This window comes from Candoia aspera, chromosome 4 (genome assembly GCF_035149785.1).
Source record: "Candoia aspera isolate rCanAsp1 chromosome 4, rCanAsp1.hap2, whole genome shotgun sequence".
In the NCBI taxonomy this organism is placed as follows: Eukaryota; Metazoa; Chordata; class Lepidosauria; order Squamata; family Boidae; genus Candoia; species Candoia aspera.
Window position 1 is genome coordinate 36,798,089 of NC_086156.1, and position 13,539 is coordinate 36,811,627.

The 13,539-nt window shown below is 35.1% G+C and overlaps 1 protein-coding gene across 4 annotated transcripts in view; it reads right to left on the reverse strand.

Moving 5' to 3' along the window:
• Positions 1 to 13,539, reverse strand: part of TBC1D5 (TBC1 domain family member 5) — a 273,988-nt gene that overhangs the window by 33,485 nt on the left and 226,964 nt on the right. For 3 of the 4 annotated variants that reach the window (XM_063303858.1, XM_063303861.1, XM_063303860.1), the window contains exons 16-19: positions 12,299 to 12,384; positions 9,208 to 9,443; positions 5,125 to 5,214; positions 2,325 to 2,488 (exon numbers count right to left, since the gene is read on the reverse strand). In XM_063303858.1, coding sequence (XP_063159928.1) covers positions 2,325 to 2,488; positions 5,125 to 5,214; positions 9,208 to 9,443; positions 12,299 to 12,384 — 576 coding nt within the window. The remainder of the gene's footprint in view (positions 1 to 2,324; positions 2,489 to 5,124; positions 5,215 to 9,207; positions 9,444 to 12,298; positions 12,385 to 13,539) is intronic. The other variant, XM_063303859.1, reaches the window with a different exon arrangement.

Here is a 13,539-nt window from a genome sequence, read left to right on the forward strand (position 1 = left end):
GCCAAGCCAGGTTAAAAGGATCTCCGTATGCTCTTAAATTCATCTTAAGCATCTGGTTTCAATTTCATGAAGTAAACCTTTCAACAGAAACTTGGAAAAGGGGAGCTCATAGAAACAAGTTCTCTACAAGGAGTTTATGAAAGGACATGTGCGCTGAGTGGCTGATGCCATAAACAGGATTTGAGAACATCCAATCCAAACTGTATAGCAAATATACTTATTTCATTTTTCCTGCTTTAGGGAAGGTAGTAAATGCAGAGACATTCATGTCAGTTTCTGATGATGGAGTTTATACTCAGTTGCGACTGCCTCCTCTACATTTCCTGAGTTAGAGATGGCCCAGAAAGTGGCATTATATCTTACATTGGGGCATTTGGATGCTAAATTTGAGGCATTAAATCACTTATTTGATTAAGATAACTAAGGGTACCATTTTACTAATCTAGATTGTTTTGCAGCACCCAAGCAACAAATGATATAAGGAATATCTTTTGCTCTAGAAATGTGGACGTCTGCTTAATATATTACGAGACAAAAAAATAGCATTATTAATAGTAACAACATTGATATTACCAGCCATGTAGCTTACACTGATTAAATAAAGTAGCTGTTCAGCCATGGGCTTATTCTGTGGCAGCACCAGGTAGTTGAGAGACACCATCAGAATTTCCTTAAATGTCAGGCTCTTAACAGCCAATTCAGCCAAAGCAATATTCCCACTTTGTAAACAAGATTTGTTGTAAGAATAAAGGATAATTTTTCAGAAATCTCGACAACTGAATTAATTATTTTACAACCCAATTTATCTTTCAAATCAATAGGGTAGAGGCTTTCAGTTCATTAAGGTAGAGTCTTTTCTTGTCTTAGTGTAAACTGGTGAGTTAACCACTCTCTTCCCAGATAACCAAGGAATGTGTAGGCCATTGCTGTCAAAATTACCTCCTGAATCTTTGTCAGCCTTTGAATTGATCAGGCACTGAACAAATCATGACATTACTTCCCCAATCATGTTTTCATCCCTCTGCATTCTCAGTATCTAGATAAACCATTTCCTCCTTGGGGAACAGTACTCAGAGGCAAGGAGATGAAGGTCTAATCAACCTATTTTGCAGACTATCATTAAATTCCTTTAAAGAAACCAACTACTGTGCAAATGTAGGATACTGGCACTTAGCAGGGATCAGAGTTCCAGGAACTAATGTGATAATACTGTACAGTGGTAGGGGACAATGTATTTATCTCTTCCTTTCCAAAGATATCAGCAAAGTCAGAGCAACTGGAACTGGATACAACTTGTTGACCAGTGATAATGGGGGGATAGGTCTTGAATGCCTGCAAATGGTGATCTTGATAATACTGGGAAGCAGTATTATAATACTGGGATAATACTGGGAAGCAAGTGACTGCTTCCTAGTGAGTGTCAGGATTATGGATCTGTAGCTAGTCCTTCTCCAAGAATGAGAACATAATAATAACAACAACACAGCTGGTTGCTGTACTTGACAAACAGCTGCATCATTTGAATAAAGGCATTAGCCAATTGACTGATCTGAACATCCACCTGATTCTGGGGTTGAAATATCATAACTGTTCAGTAGTTAGAGGTGTTCTAAAACATCAGTTGCCCCAATCACACTCATGAACAGAAAAAAAGTTAGCCTCCCTTTAAAAGGGGAGTTAAGAATCTTTGAGATTAATATCAAGCCCTCTGTAGGGCTCAGTGAAAAGCAAGATACTGAGAATTTTTAAACAAGATTTATTGGAAGGGCAAGGATTAAGATTAAATAAATCTCAACAACTATATTACTTTTACTTTAGAACCAAATTTATCTTTCCATTTTCTCAGTTTTTTCCAGATAACTGAGCTATATTTGAGAAATTTTAGAAACATTCTCTGAATCTTTTTCAGACTGTGAGCAATTCATCACAACAAAATATGCTAGAGTGATGCTGAAACAGAACCACTATGAGAAATGTTTAATGGTGGTCTGCCATGACAGTTATCTGATGCAATAGTATTATCAATTGTATATTGCAAGGCAATATGGAAAGCCATAGAACATTAAGAACAAATTCAGGTTTCCTTCTAAGATGTTCCAAGGAAAAATGAAGTTCCTCTTATTTAAATGAAACTAGAAATTTCAAGAAATTTATAACCTAGAAAATGTAACAAATGTACTAAACTTTTATAAAAAGTTACATTTGGTTTCTATTAAGAAGTGTGAATTTGTTTACATATATAAATTGTGGAGTAATAAAGTGAACCAATGTAAATAAGACAATATGAATTAGTGAAGTTTACCTCTCAAGAAATAGACACTTACAGATTCCTTTTTGCTCATATTTCTACTATGAGAACGAGAATGGGAAATTGTACTGAAAAAAGATTCTTTCTTGGTGGCAGACAAAGGTGGAGACCCAGTGTATTCATGTCCTCCAGAAAAACTTTCAATGCTTGGAGAAGGACTGCCACTTTTTGAACTTTGCCCTGCAAAGCAAATAGGAGGAAAAAAAGATCATCATCATCATCATCATCATCGAGCTCACTATCTGAATGGTAACTTTCAGAAGCAGATCTGCACATAATGGATTTTATGATATCAAAGCACATTTATTCCTGTAGTACAAAGTGATACTGCAAGGCACACAGGACTGTACAGAGCTCTCTGCAACATGTATTTAGCACCAAAGAGCCATAAAGCTGAGCAACAAAACTGATCTTGTGCATAAGAAGATACCTGCACTAGGAGAAACCCAGTCAATACACATTGTATGTATGTACAGCCTACACACACACACACACACACATCTTTTTTCCTCCAAATTATATGACGGCCTAGGAATTTTGAGGAAAGGAATGAAATGATGCGATGTATAGAGAATATGAAGTAAATGCCAATTAAGTATGAGAATATTATATAAGTATATATTACTATATATTGATACCGCTTCGGCGGGAAGGTAACGGCGTTCCGTGAGTCATGCTGGCCACATGACCCGGAAGTGTCCTATGGACAACGCCGGCTCCAAGGCTTAGAAACGGAGATGAGCACCGCCCCCTAGAGTCGGACTCGACTGGACTTTACGTCAAGGGAAACCTTTACCTTTACCTTATATTACTATATAGCAATGTCATTCTCTAAGTGCTAATTGTACTGTTACAAATATAGGACTACCCACACATAAATGGGAGAATTCTGAAAGTTCAGAGGAACTGCAAGACTTGTATCAGTAGAAAAATATTTAGCAAAGAAACTATAATGGGTTTTCTCTCAATAGTTTAATGAATACTTTTGCTCAATAGGAAAGAATGTTAATGGCCTTTTTAGACAAGAAATGGGAGGTTAAAAAACAAAACAAAACCCAAAGATGGAGGGGGAATGAAATGAATATTGTGAAAGATATTAACAGGTATATCTCTATACTACAGCATTTTGTAGCATCTGTATGCTCTTAATTCCAGAAACCATGCGCAGTCTCTTTTCATGGTAGAAAGGATTGTGTGGTCAAAAAAGACCTCTCTTCAGAAATTCAAATTGTGGACCATATAGATGAAAAGAATTGTCACACAGTTCAATTCTCTCTGCATTTTGATGTTTGATGGTTATGAAATGAAAGCAAGTCTACATTGCTGTAGCATGATGTAGACAATGTATTACTTAAAAGTACTAAAATATTTCCCCTACTATTAAAATATTTGAGGGAGCTAACCATCTAAGTAAAGCCATTAAATATAACAGTAAAACTGCAAATAATTCAGAAGATATAATAAGGTTGGCACAATTCATTCTGTGGTTTGAGGCAGAGAATGAGATGGTATCTTCCCTATGCCACATGCAGCTTCCTCACCTGTTACCATCCAGATATCTTGGGATTACAATCCCCAGAATTCCTCTGACCATCTAGTGATCTAATGCTTTACATAGAATGAAAATACAATTTGTGATGTGATTTTATATAAAGCAGGTGATTATCCTATTTATAATCCAGTTGAGGTAACATCTGTAGCTTGAATTTTCTAGCTATGCAAATTTAATTGGTCTAACTTATTTTGATACAAAGCCATCAGTGCTGCCACACAAAAACAATCCACAGTAAAAATGTAAAAAGTGCAGTTTTGCAGTGTTTAAACACTTGTTCTCTGGCAAAGAACATTAGTAAGTATTTAATGTACAGCTTTGATCCACCATTTTACCTTCATTTAATGGAACATTTAGCTACCAAAGATTTTGCTGCATGAATATTGACATTGATTCAATGTCTTGAATCAAATGGGTATAAGATATTTTTCCAATTTTGCTTAACAGAACAATCCTTTAATAACCATTTAATTAACAAAATTATCCTTCACATATTTGTATGTGAAAGAGGGAAATTTCACAGGAAAGGATAGAGATTTGCTATAAACAAGAGCAGCAGAATGTGGCAACATATCAAGAATAGGGGGAAATGATTAGCCATTGCCTTCTTCTGGGATGTTTTTTCAACCTCTAATGGTTCTATTTTTGGACTCCTAATCTGAGAAAATGTACCCTGGAAGAATACAGGTTAGAAAGTAGTTGCCTGAGTGTTAAATGGGACAGGTAAATGGGACCACATCACACCAGTCCAGAAACACTGAGCTGATTACTTGTTAATTATCCCATCCAATATTAAGTGTTGACAATAGCTTATAAAGCCCTAAATGGCTTCGGAGGCAACTATTTAAAAGATCACTTCCCTAAATCCTATGGAACTTGTACATTAAAATTATCTGGGTATGGTAGCCAGGAGAAGAGCTTCCTCAGTTACTGAAGATGTTGCTATTCAACTAGGCATTTATGAGATAACAACCACCCAGGTCCAGATTTTTTATGATTTATCCAGCTTATCTATTTTTTAAATGCCCATTCTTTTTATTATTTCTATTTATTGTTTTTAAGCACTGTTGGTTTTATTATAGTAAGACTTTATTTTCTCCTATTTTCTTAGAAAGCCACTCTGGGCTCCTATGCGAGGAAGATGCATATTTTTCCCTAAACAACAGTGCCTCTTAGTGGATCTATGATGTATGGTACACACTGAAAATGACAAAGCAAATGTGTCTCTGGGCTCCCCAATAACAATATTACAGGCAAAACGTACCATGTATTACTGTAGCAACTGTCCCGTGGAGGGCACTTAGATTCTGGACAGGAACCGATACTGGGGCATCACTGCCTGTAACTACATCTCCTAGTAAATAAAGTTAAAGAAGTCTTTACAGTAGAACAGATGGTCAAGTCTTCCAAATTTCATATAACCAAAGAAGGGACAATGATGTTGTTACATTAAAAAACAACATCTGATCTGTTTTTTTTTGTAACATTTATGCCCAACAACTATTTCTATTCCAACAATATCAGCCCAAATCATCCCACCCATCTTGACTTCTTGAATTTTTATGGAAAGAGGTTGATAGTACAAAATGAGTATCAGAAACAGTAATACCCCAAAGATCTGCTTAGTTCTATGTATATATTACATAGATATTGCTCTTGGCTCTTCCTATATTATAGAAATAGTATAATATTTTGTATTAATAGCAACATTTCAATAGAGTTTAGAAACCTGTTAGTGATCTTTCAAATGCTAGTGGTCTGCCCTAAGAATAACTAACTCCAAGAGTAGCCTGGTTTTCTACAATTGCCTTTACAGGACAGAGTACTTTCGGAGCTACTCAAACAAGGACCAAACAATGTTTTATGTATCTACAGTTAAGCTAGGCCCATTACAGAAAGGTTATTCGTAGGTTTCAAGATATTATGTTCAATTCCATTATTTAAAGTATAACATCGAATATACCATACAGTACTTAAGTTTGCTTGTATTTTTAAAAAATATTGTAATTATAATTATAATATTATAAATAATTGATACATGGCATTTTGGGGATAAGAAAATGTTATGTTAGCTTTGGTAGCCTATTAAAAGTTTATATGGCTATTCACAATTAATAAAAATTTCTAATTATTTTGCCATGCCAAAATGAAATTAAAAATAAAACGCAAGTCTAGAAATTAAATTATACTTTAAACAAGTAAAGTAGTTATTATGGATTTGCTTATGAAAAACTGATATTCAACATACTCAGTTTAGGCACCAGTCCTCTTTCCAGGGGATGGTGAACTCTATCTAATCTCATCTAAGTAAGCATAGGAGGAAGGATCGCAGTGACAAAACTACAGCCTGTTTTCTAAGACTTGTGAGCTAATGTTTAGCAGAGCACTCAGCTGAAAGCAGAGATTGCTGGTAATTCGGCTGAGAGTGAAATGTATTCTCTTGGAATGAGAAATAATTATCTCAGAATGAATATGGACTGTGCAGTCACTTGATTACTGTACACTAATATTTTATCCCATTTGAACAAGCTATCAGGAAAATAAAATTTATATTTCATAAATGGAATTAGAAGAATTTCTGTCATATGAATTACAGGATACTGATCACAGTCCTTCATTTGTAATTAGAACCTATCATAGTCAATGATACAATCAATGCTGATGTAATGTAAAATGGGTGTCCATGGGTTAGGGATGGCTAAAAAAAAAGTCAAGATGATGGTCATCATATGATTGAAACCTTGCTCCTTTGTAAGTGCATACAAAGTTGACACACTCACGGAAAGGGGTAGAGCTTTGATTGCACAGTCACAACCACCATCTTGACTTTTTGACTCTCCCACCCTGTCTCTGATTATGTTTCACATTTATTATAACTAGTCTGACAGAATGTTATGAAACATTACAGTAGTGGGACTAATTATCCATGGGGGTACTGAACTCTTCTTCATTGGACGTACAAGCAGAACCTGGATAGACATTTGTTGACAATACACAGAATGGTTGGATTTAATCACCTAGAAAAAGCACTTTTTCTACAATTTTAGTCCTGTTGATTATAAACACGCCAATTTATGTTCAGTTATGTCAATAAGTTGGGGGACTTCTGGAGGAGGTACGGCAAACTGAAGACGGCTCTGTGAAAGTGGAGATGACGACTGTGGCAAAACTCAAGGAACCAGTGAGTAGATTGGTCCCTTGGAATCTCTCTGGATAAGGAGTGGACAGGAGATTGTCCACATGTGGTCTAGATAGCTGCTCCTTGCGAGGAGACTGCAGGACAGTGGTTTTCTGCAGGTTTGAGCACTGGGATCAGCTATCTTACTCGTGACCATGGTGAAGGGCTCTAAGTTTGCAAACCCCACTTTCTAATCACTTTTGGAAATTGCCTATTAACCATCTTAAAGCTATTAGAGATGGAATGACAGGTTTGGAATGACAGGTTTGAAAAAACTTCATCAGGTGAGCTTATTTTCAACTCTAAACAAAATAAAAATCAAGCTTAAGAACTTAAAGAATTTGAAACACACAGCAAAAAGCTAAATAATATTTTGATTTAAGAAAGTTGTAAATGGATTAAAGGTCCAGATAAATCTGGAATATTAACTTTTACTATAAGTTTTTCAAATTAACTATAAAAAATAGTTAAGCTTCTTGTAGGAAACAGACTTATTTTGGCTATTCTGGCTATTGCAAGTCATAACAAAAGATAAACGATGATTTTAGAAACTGGACACTAGAGGAGACTAAAGATTTTAAGCAAAAGAAAAAAAATACAAGCTTGTTCTCGAAGTCAGTTAATACTGGGAATTACAAAATGACACAAAATGTTATTACATCAGAAATATTAAAGGAGATCTTTGAAGAATGGAGCCAGAAATCAGTAACTACAGTGTCAACACTGTCGGTAATGATGTTTGCTTCTAAAAGATGTTAATTAAGAAATGACAGATGTGGAACAAATTTATCTGACAAGACAGAGAGAGTACCAAAAGTGGAATCACAAATGACAGGCCAAGAGAATGATTTGGAAAAGGACGCTTTACTTGATATACAAAAGAAACTGCCTGAAGTTTAAAAAATTAAAAAGGAAATACAAATGATAAGCCAAGAGAATGACCTGGAAAATGTTTTCTTATTGGATCTACAAAAGAGTCTGATTAAAGTTGGAGAAATCTGTGGGGTGGGATAAAGAATTGAAAAGAAATCAAATCTTACGACAATATTTGATTTAAAGATTAAGACTGTTAGAAGTAAAAGAAAGGAATATAATGTTGGTTTATTTGATCAAAGTTAAAATAAGATTTTTTTTTGCCATGTTCTTTCAACCCTTTATGGACTTTTTCCCAACACCAGGATTGAAAAGTTGATGTTTTACTGATTTGCTTATAGATAAGGGATGGGATATGGGATGAAGAGATATCTGTTTAGCCTTATAGGGGGTGAACAGTTATTAAATTTGTTTATACTTGTGATGAAGGTTGGAAGTCATTTCTTTATATATTTCTTTTCTTTTTCTTTATTCTTTCTTTTTCTTATTTCCTGCACTTTTTATTACTTCTTTCCATTCTCTTCTCTTTCTCTAAGTTTAGTTTGTACTAGTTTTTACTACTGTAATTAAAATTCTTAATAAAAAATTATATCCCTCCCTCCCAAAAGTTATGCCAATAGGTTGGCAGAGTGGCAATATTTGTTTTGGCTGCAAGCATATATCAGGAAAATGGTAAAATAAAGTAATGTAGTTAAAATGCTCCTGCAATAATATAGGGGCATGCATTTTGACTGGTTAAGCTTAACCAAAAGCAGATTTACGTTGATATTAGTTGACCACAACAAACAACTAGTCTTAAAGGTAATAGGTAATCTTTTTCAACTGGGGGACACATTTGGAACTCAGAGCATATTCACAAAACAGGAAATAAAAATTCTGTTTGATGCTGGTGTTTGGTTGGCAGCATGCTGACTTCCCATTTAATATTTTTAACTGCAAAACAATATTTAAAAAATAAGTTTTGGAGGGGAGCCTGTTGGGCGCCCCTGACTTATAAAATGAATACACCTCTAGGAACATATCATGCATTCAAGCATTTGCAAACAACAGAATTTGGGCAAGGTCAAACACAGATGTAATGAGGAAGGAAAAAAAACAAGGGGACTTAAACTGGAAAAGAGTTGAAACATTTGGCAAATAAATTAGATCAGACGGGAACAAGGTGGGAAGCGAAGGTGAGCAACGTTCAAGTTCACATGCAAAGTTGATATTGCCATCCTATATTATGCTGAAAGCTCCTTATCTCTGTTTATCACAGAATTCAGTTTTCCAAAATGAGAAGTGGCGTATTTTTACCTTTGCTTAGCTGAACTGGCACACTCTCAGATTTCATCATTCTCTGCTGCTGAGATGGAGGGAGCTCTACTGTGCTCCTTGTGGGCATGACAACAGAAGTGACGCTGACACCGCTACCTGCAACTGGGAGAGCAGCACTGCCGGAAGTCATTGCTGGGGAAATCAGCTTGCGACCAAAATTCAATAAACTACTGGAAACTTTATTTATGTTCAGAGGAGCAACCTTTGCACTTACACTGGAAAAAGAAAAAAGAAAAGGAAAATATACTGCTGCCATTCATGTTTACTTGACACTACAAGACTAATCAGAAAATTTCAAAATGAATTTGTTGTATTTAATGGACCCCCCCCCCTCGAGAAAATATTATAGTAAATACAGAGAAGATAATAATGCAGCACTGTAAACATGTAAAACTGGTTATTTCTAGGGAGGTAGATTTTTCCTTCTCTAGAACCCTTGAAAGCCACAGTGAACTTTCTTCCAGAGGAACAGTTTTATTTACAGGAAAAAATAAACTTGTTTCTCCCAGGAATATCTTATAAGCAAGATCTTTCCTTTATCCCTGAACTGGTTACCCCAGTGTTAAGAGCAGATGGCAGGTTTTGCCTTCTTCTCTATAACCAAAAGCAGCAAAACTAAGAGTGAACGCATTAGGTGACTATTAGGGCTTTCACCATCTCTTGCTGTTGGCCATTAACATTCAATAATATCTGGAAAACCCCACATTGCCCATCTCTGCTTTAAGCTGTAAAACAATCTCTCAGGTATCCCTCCTAATAAGGAAATATGTTAGGGGAAAGTATTCACATTGTTTTATAAGCTGACTGTACATCACTACAATTAGAGCTAATTTGTTCATAATGACCTCCTTTCTCTTGAACAATAATTTTGGTGGTTCATTAACCTTTTTGTGTACATACTCTTAACTTGCAATGCCCTTGACATAAATAGCAACCTTCCTAATTTCCTGTTAGCGATTAACAAGGCCTATGATATAGATACTTTAACAAATGAAGTTCTGTCTTTATGCTAGTTTTGAGTGCTCTGATACATAAATGCAAGATGATTATGGCTATCAAGCAAGGATCAAAATCTATTTCTTTACCATCATGGTGAAAAGATGGAAAGATATCAGAAAAAGGTACAACATTGGTCAAAAAATGAAAGTTGATTATCTTATGGTCATTAAGAAATAAATTTAAAAGCAAGGTATTGTTTAAAAACATGAATGTCAAGGATATTTGAATGCAGTATCTGGAGAAAACGATTTTGTTAATCATAATAAGAATAATTGACCTTGGATATGAATGGGATATTTTTAAAACAAGCTGTGCAATGATTCAGCCTCTGCAGTGTGTGCAAATGAAATGTTTTGTTTTATAAAGTTGATTCAAGGACATCTCTTCCTGCATGCAACTATGGAAAAGGAAAATTGCTATAAATACTGTACATTTATTTTTTTTAAATCTGCACAAATTCTTGCAGATCCAACATAATGTAAATCTGATCCACATGAATAAAATATGTAGCAGTTGGCTTCTCTTTTATTTTTACCCCCAGTAGTATGGTTTTATAGTGAGTTGTATGCTCCAATTTTAGATGAGAAAGACCTATTTCAACAATAACTGAATATGGTTGTTGACTAATGTTGAATAAGTTGACTAATATTACAAAGTTTATGCAAAGCAAGTCAAGTCAAGATCATCTTTATTACAGCCAAAGACCAACCTTATTAATTGTAAACAAAAAATAAAAATTGTTACCTTTTAAAACCTATTAAAAATTAAGATATACTTCACAAACATGCATGGAATGATGGCAACTTAAGTTGCTGTTATCTCCTCTCTGATGTTACAAGATATTACACAGAATTATATCAGCTTACCATGGTTTTATCCTTATCTAATAAAAGTGCAAATGAATAAACAGATCTGAATGACACAGAAAATTTAACAAAATTGGAATAACATACTAACCTCTATCCCTATCTTTTTTTTAATGTCAGAAGCACCTTGGTATTGATAGGATTTGCCGGTGACATCACCGTTGCCTGGGGGACGCCCAAGGGGGCTCCTTTCATGTCCCTGTTATTTTTCCCACCGAAGTGGTACCTATTCATCTACTTGCATTTGCATGCTTTCCAACTGCTAAGTTAGCAGGAGTGGGACAACTTGACGGGAGCTCACTCCGTCACACGGCTTGCATTCTCGGGTTTCGAACTGCTGAGATGCCGACTTTAATGGTCCTCTGTCTCAGCATTTTAAACCACTGAGCCACCGTGACCCCCCCATATATTTGTATCCCTATAAAAATCATGAAATAAAAGCACATGGAACACATTTTGAATTGCTCCTGATCCACAAGGGCAAATGCACTCTTTATAGGAAATATTAGTATATGTGCCCTGTAGACCAGTTGATGGCAATAAATCAAATTTTGCTTTCAAAATAGAGTTTCCCTCTAAGTCAATGAGCCAGACGCTAATTCCTGTAGATAAGAAAGCAGTAACTTGCTGAAGATTTATATCCTCAAATTCTTGCTTCATAGATGTGGTTGTGGCCAAGAAAAGACACAATCTAATAATGTGCGAAGTATTAGAACAACTGGGGGAAAAAAACATCTTTATGTATATGACATCCAGACTTAAAATTGTAGTGGCTAAGTATTTTCTTATAGACCAAATTCTAAGTATCAGTACTAACATTTAATAATAGCTTGAGTCTCAAATAACTGAAGAAGTGTTTTCCAGATTAATTTGAATGACCTTTAAGATTTGCCATGGAAAACAGATATGAAACCAAGAAATGAAGTGGCCTTCTTGGTACTTGAGCTTTAGCTGTGGAATAGTCACTATCAAGTCTATCTGATTCTGATTTAGAGGCAACATATGTATGATTGTAGGCAGTCTTTCTTGTATTAACTCAGTTTTCTAAGACTGAGAAAATTATTCTAATATTTTCATGTCATCACCGAACTATTAGCTACTTTTTTAGTGTTACTGACATCTAATATACATAAAACGCATTTGGAAATATGTATAGAAATTATTGACAAAGCACCTATACAGGATAACATATAAAGCATAATTACCGAGTTTTATTCATTAAGTCAGCTCCACGTGCTTTATAGTAATCCAAATTCTGTTGGAATTGGTGAGCTACAGGTCTGGGATTTCTCTAGAGAGACAGAATTGTCAGAATACATCATTAAAACACTTTAAAATATGAGCAATACATTTCCATCCAATAAAATTTAAATAATTTTTTAAAATATATATATTAAAAATCAGAAACAAAATTATTCAATCTCAAGTTACATTGTATCTATCTTAACAAAATTTAACAAACCAAGCATAACCACTAGATGGTGCATTCAACCTTTTCTCCAGCTATCAAAACATTCAGAATGAAATGTTAGGTATAAGTAAAAGTGCTACATATTTTACAGAATATGTATTGTTGTCTCACTTTTTCCCCCAAAAAAGCAATCAAATCATTTGAAACATTGTATTAAGCATTAATTTGCCATAACAGGACTTGAATAATGATTACTTAAAATGCTAGTACATACATATACTGTATGATGGTATCTGTAGGAAACATGAGCTATTAGTACAATCCACCACTTTATTTGGTAAGGTTTCAGGGGGAATATAATAATACTTTAAGATCTATTCTTGAAGATGACCATTACTGTAAATGTACCCAAGATTCTTAACATTTAATCCACTTCTAAAAATAAACAGAGTTTCCATTAATAGATAACACAGAAATTTCAAAGGCCCCAGTGACAGGTTTTTAGGACAAAAAGATGAGGAAATATCTTCCCAAGCCTGCATAGCATTAATTAAGGAATCAATTGGAGGCTGGAAAAAGAAAGAATTGCTATTTTTAAAACTGGTTCTTGCTGACTGATGTCCAGGTCAGACCAACTCTGGAGGGGCATACTGAGACCATTTTCAGGATCACCTTTGATCATGGCTTAGATGCTCCTTGATCTGTCTTCTTTTCCATTGCTGACATAGGAATTACGGAATTTCTATATGAGGCATTTCCCCCCTTTCAATTAGACAGCATTCCTCACACAGTGCTGGCTGGGCAGTTCGATTTATTTTCATTTTCTGATATGAGGCTCCACAGCAGAAAGGTAAGAGCTGCAGAGATTAAAATGGGACTGAAGGGAATGTCAAAGTTCTGATTTCCTACTCTGAAGGCTGACTTCTTTCTCTGTTCCAAGGACAAGATTGTGACTTGCAGATTAAGTTAAAAAAGAACAAACAATAGCTACATGTAATGGTTGATATTAAACCACTGTAGTCATATTTATAAAAA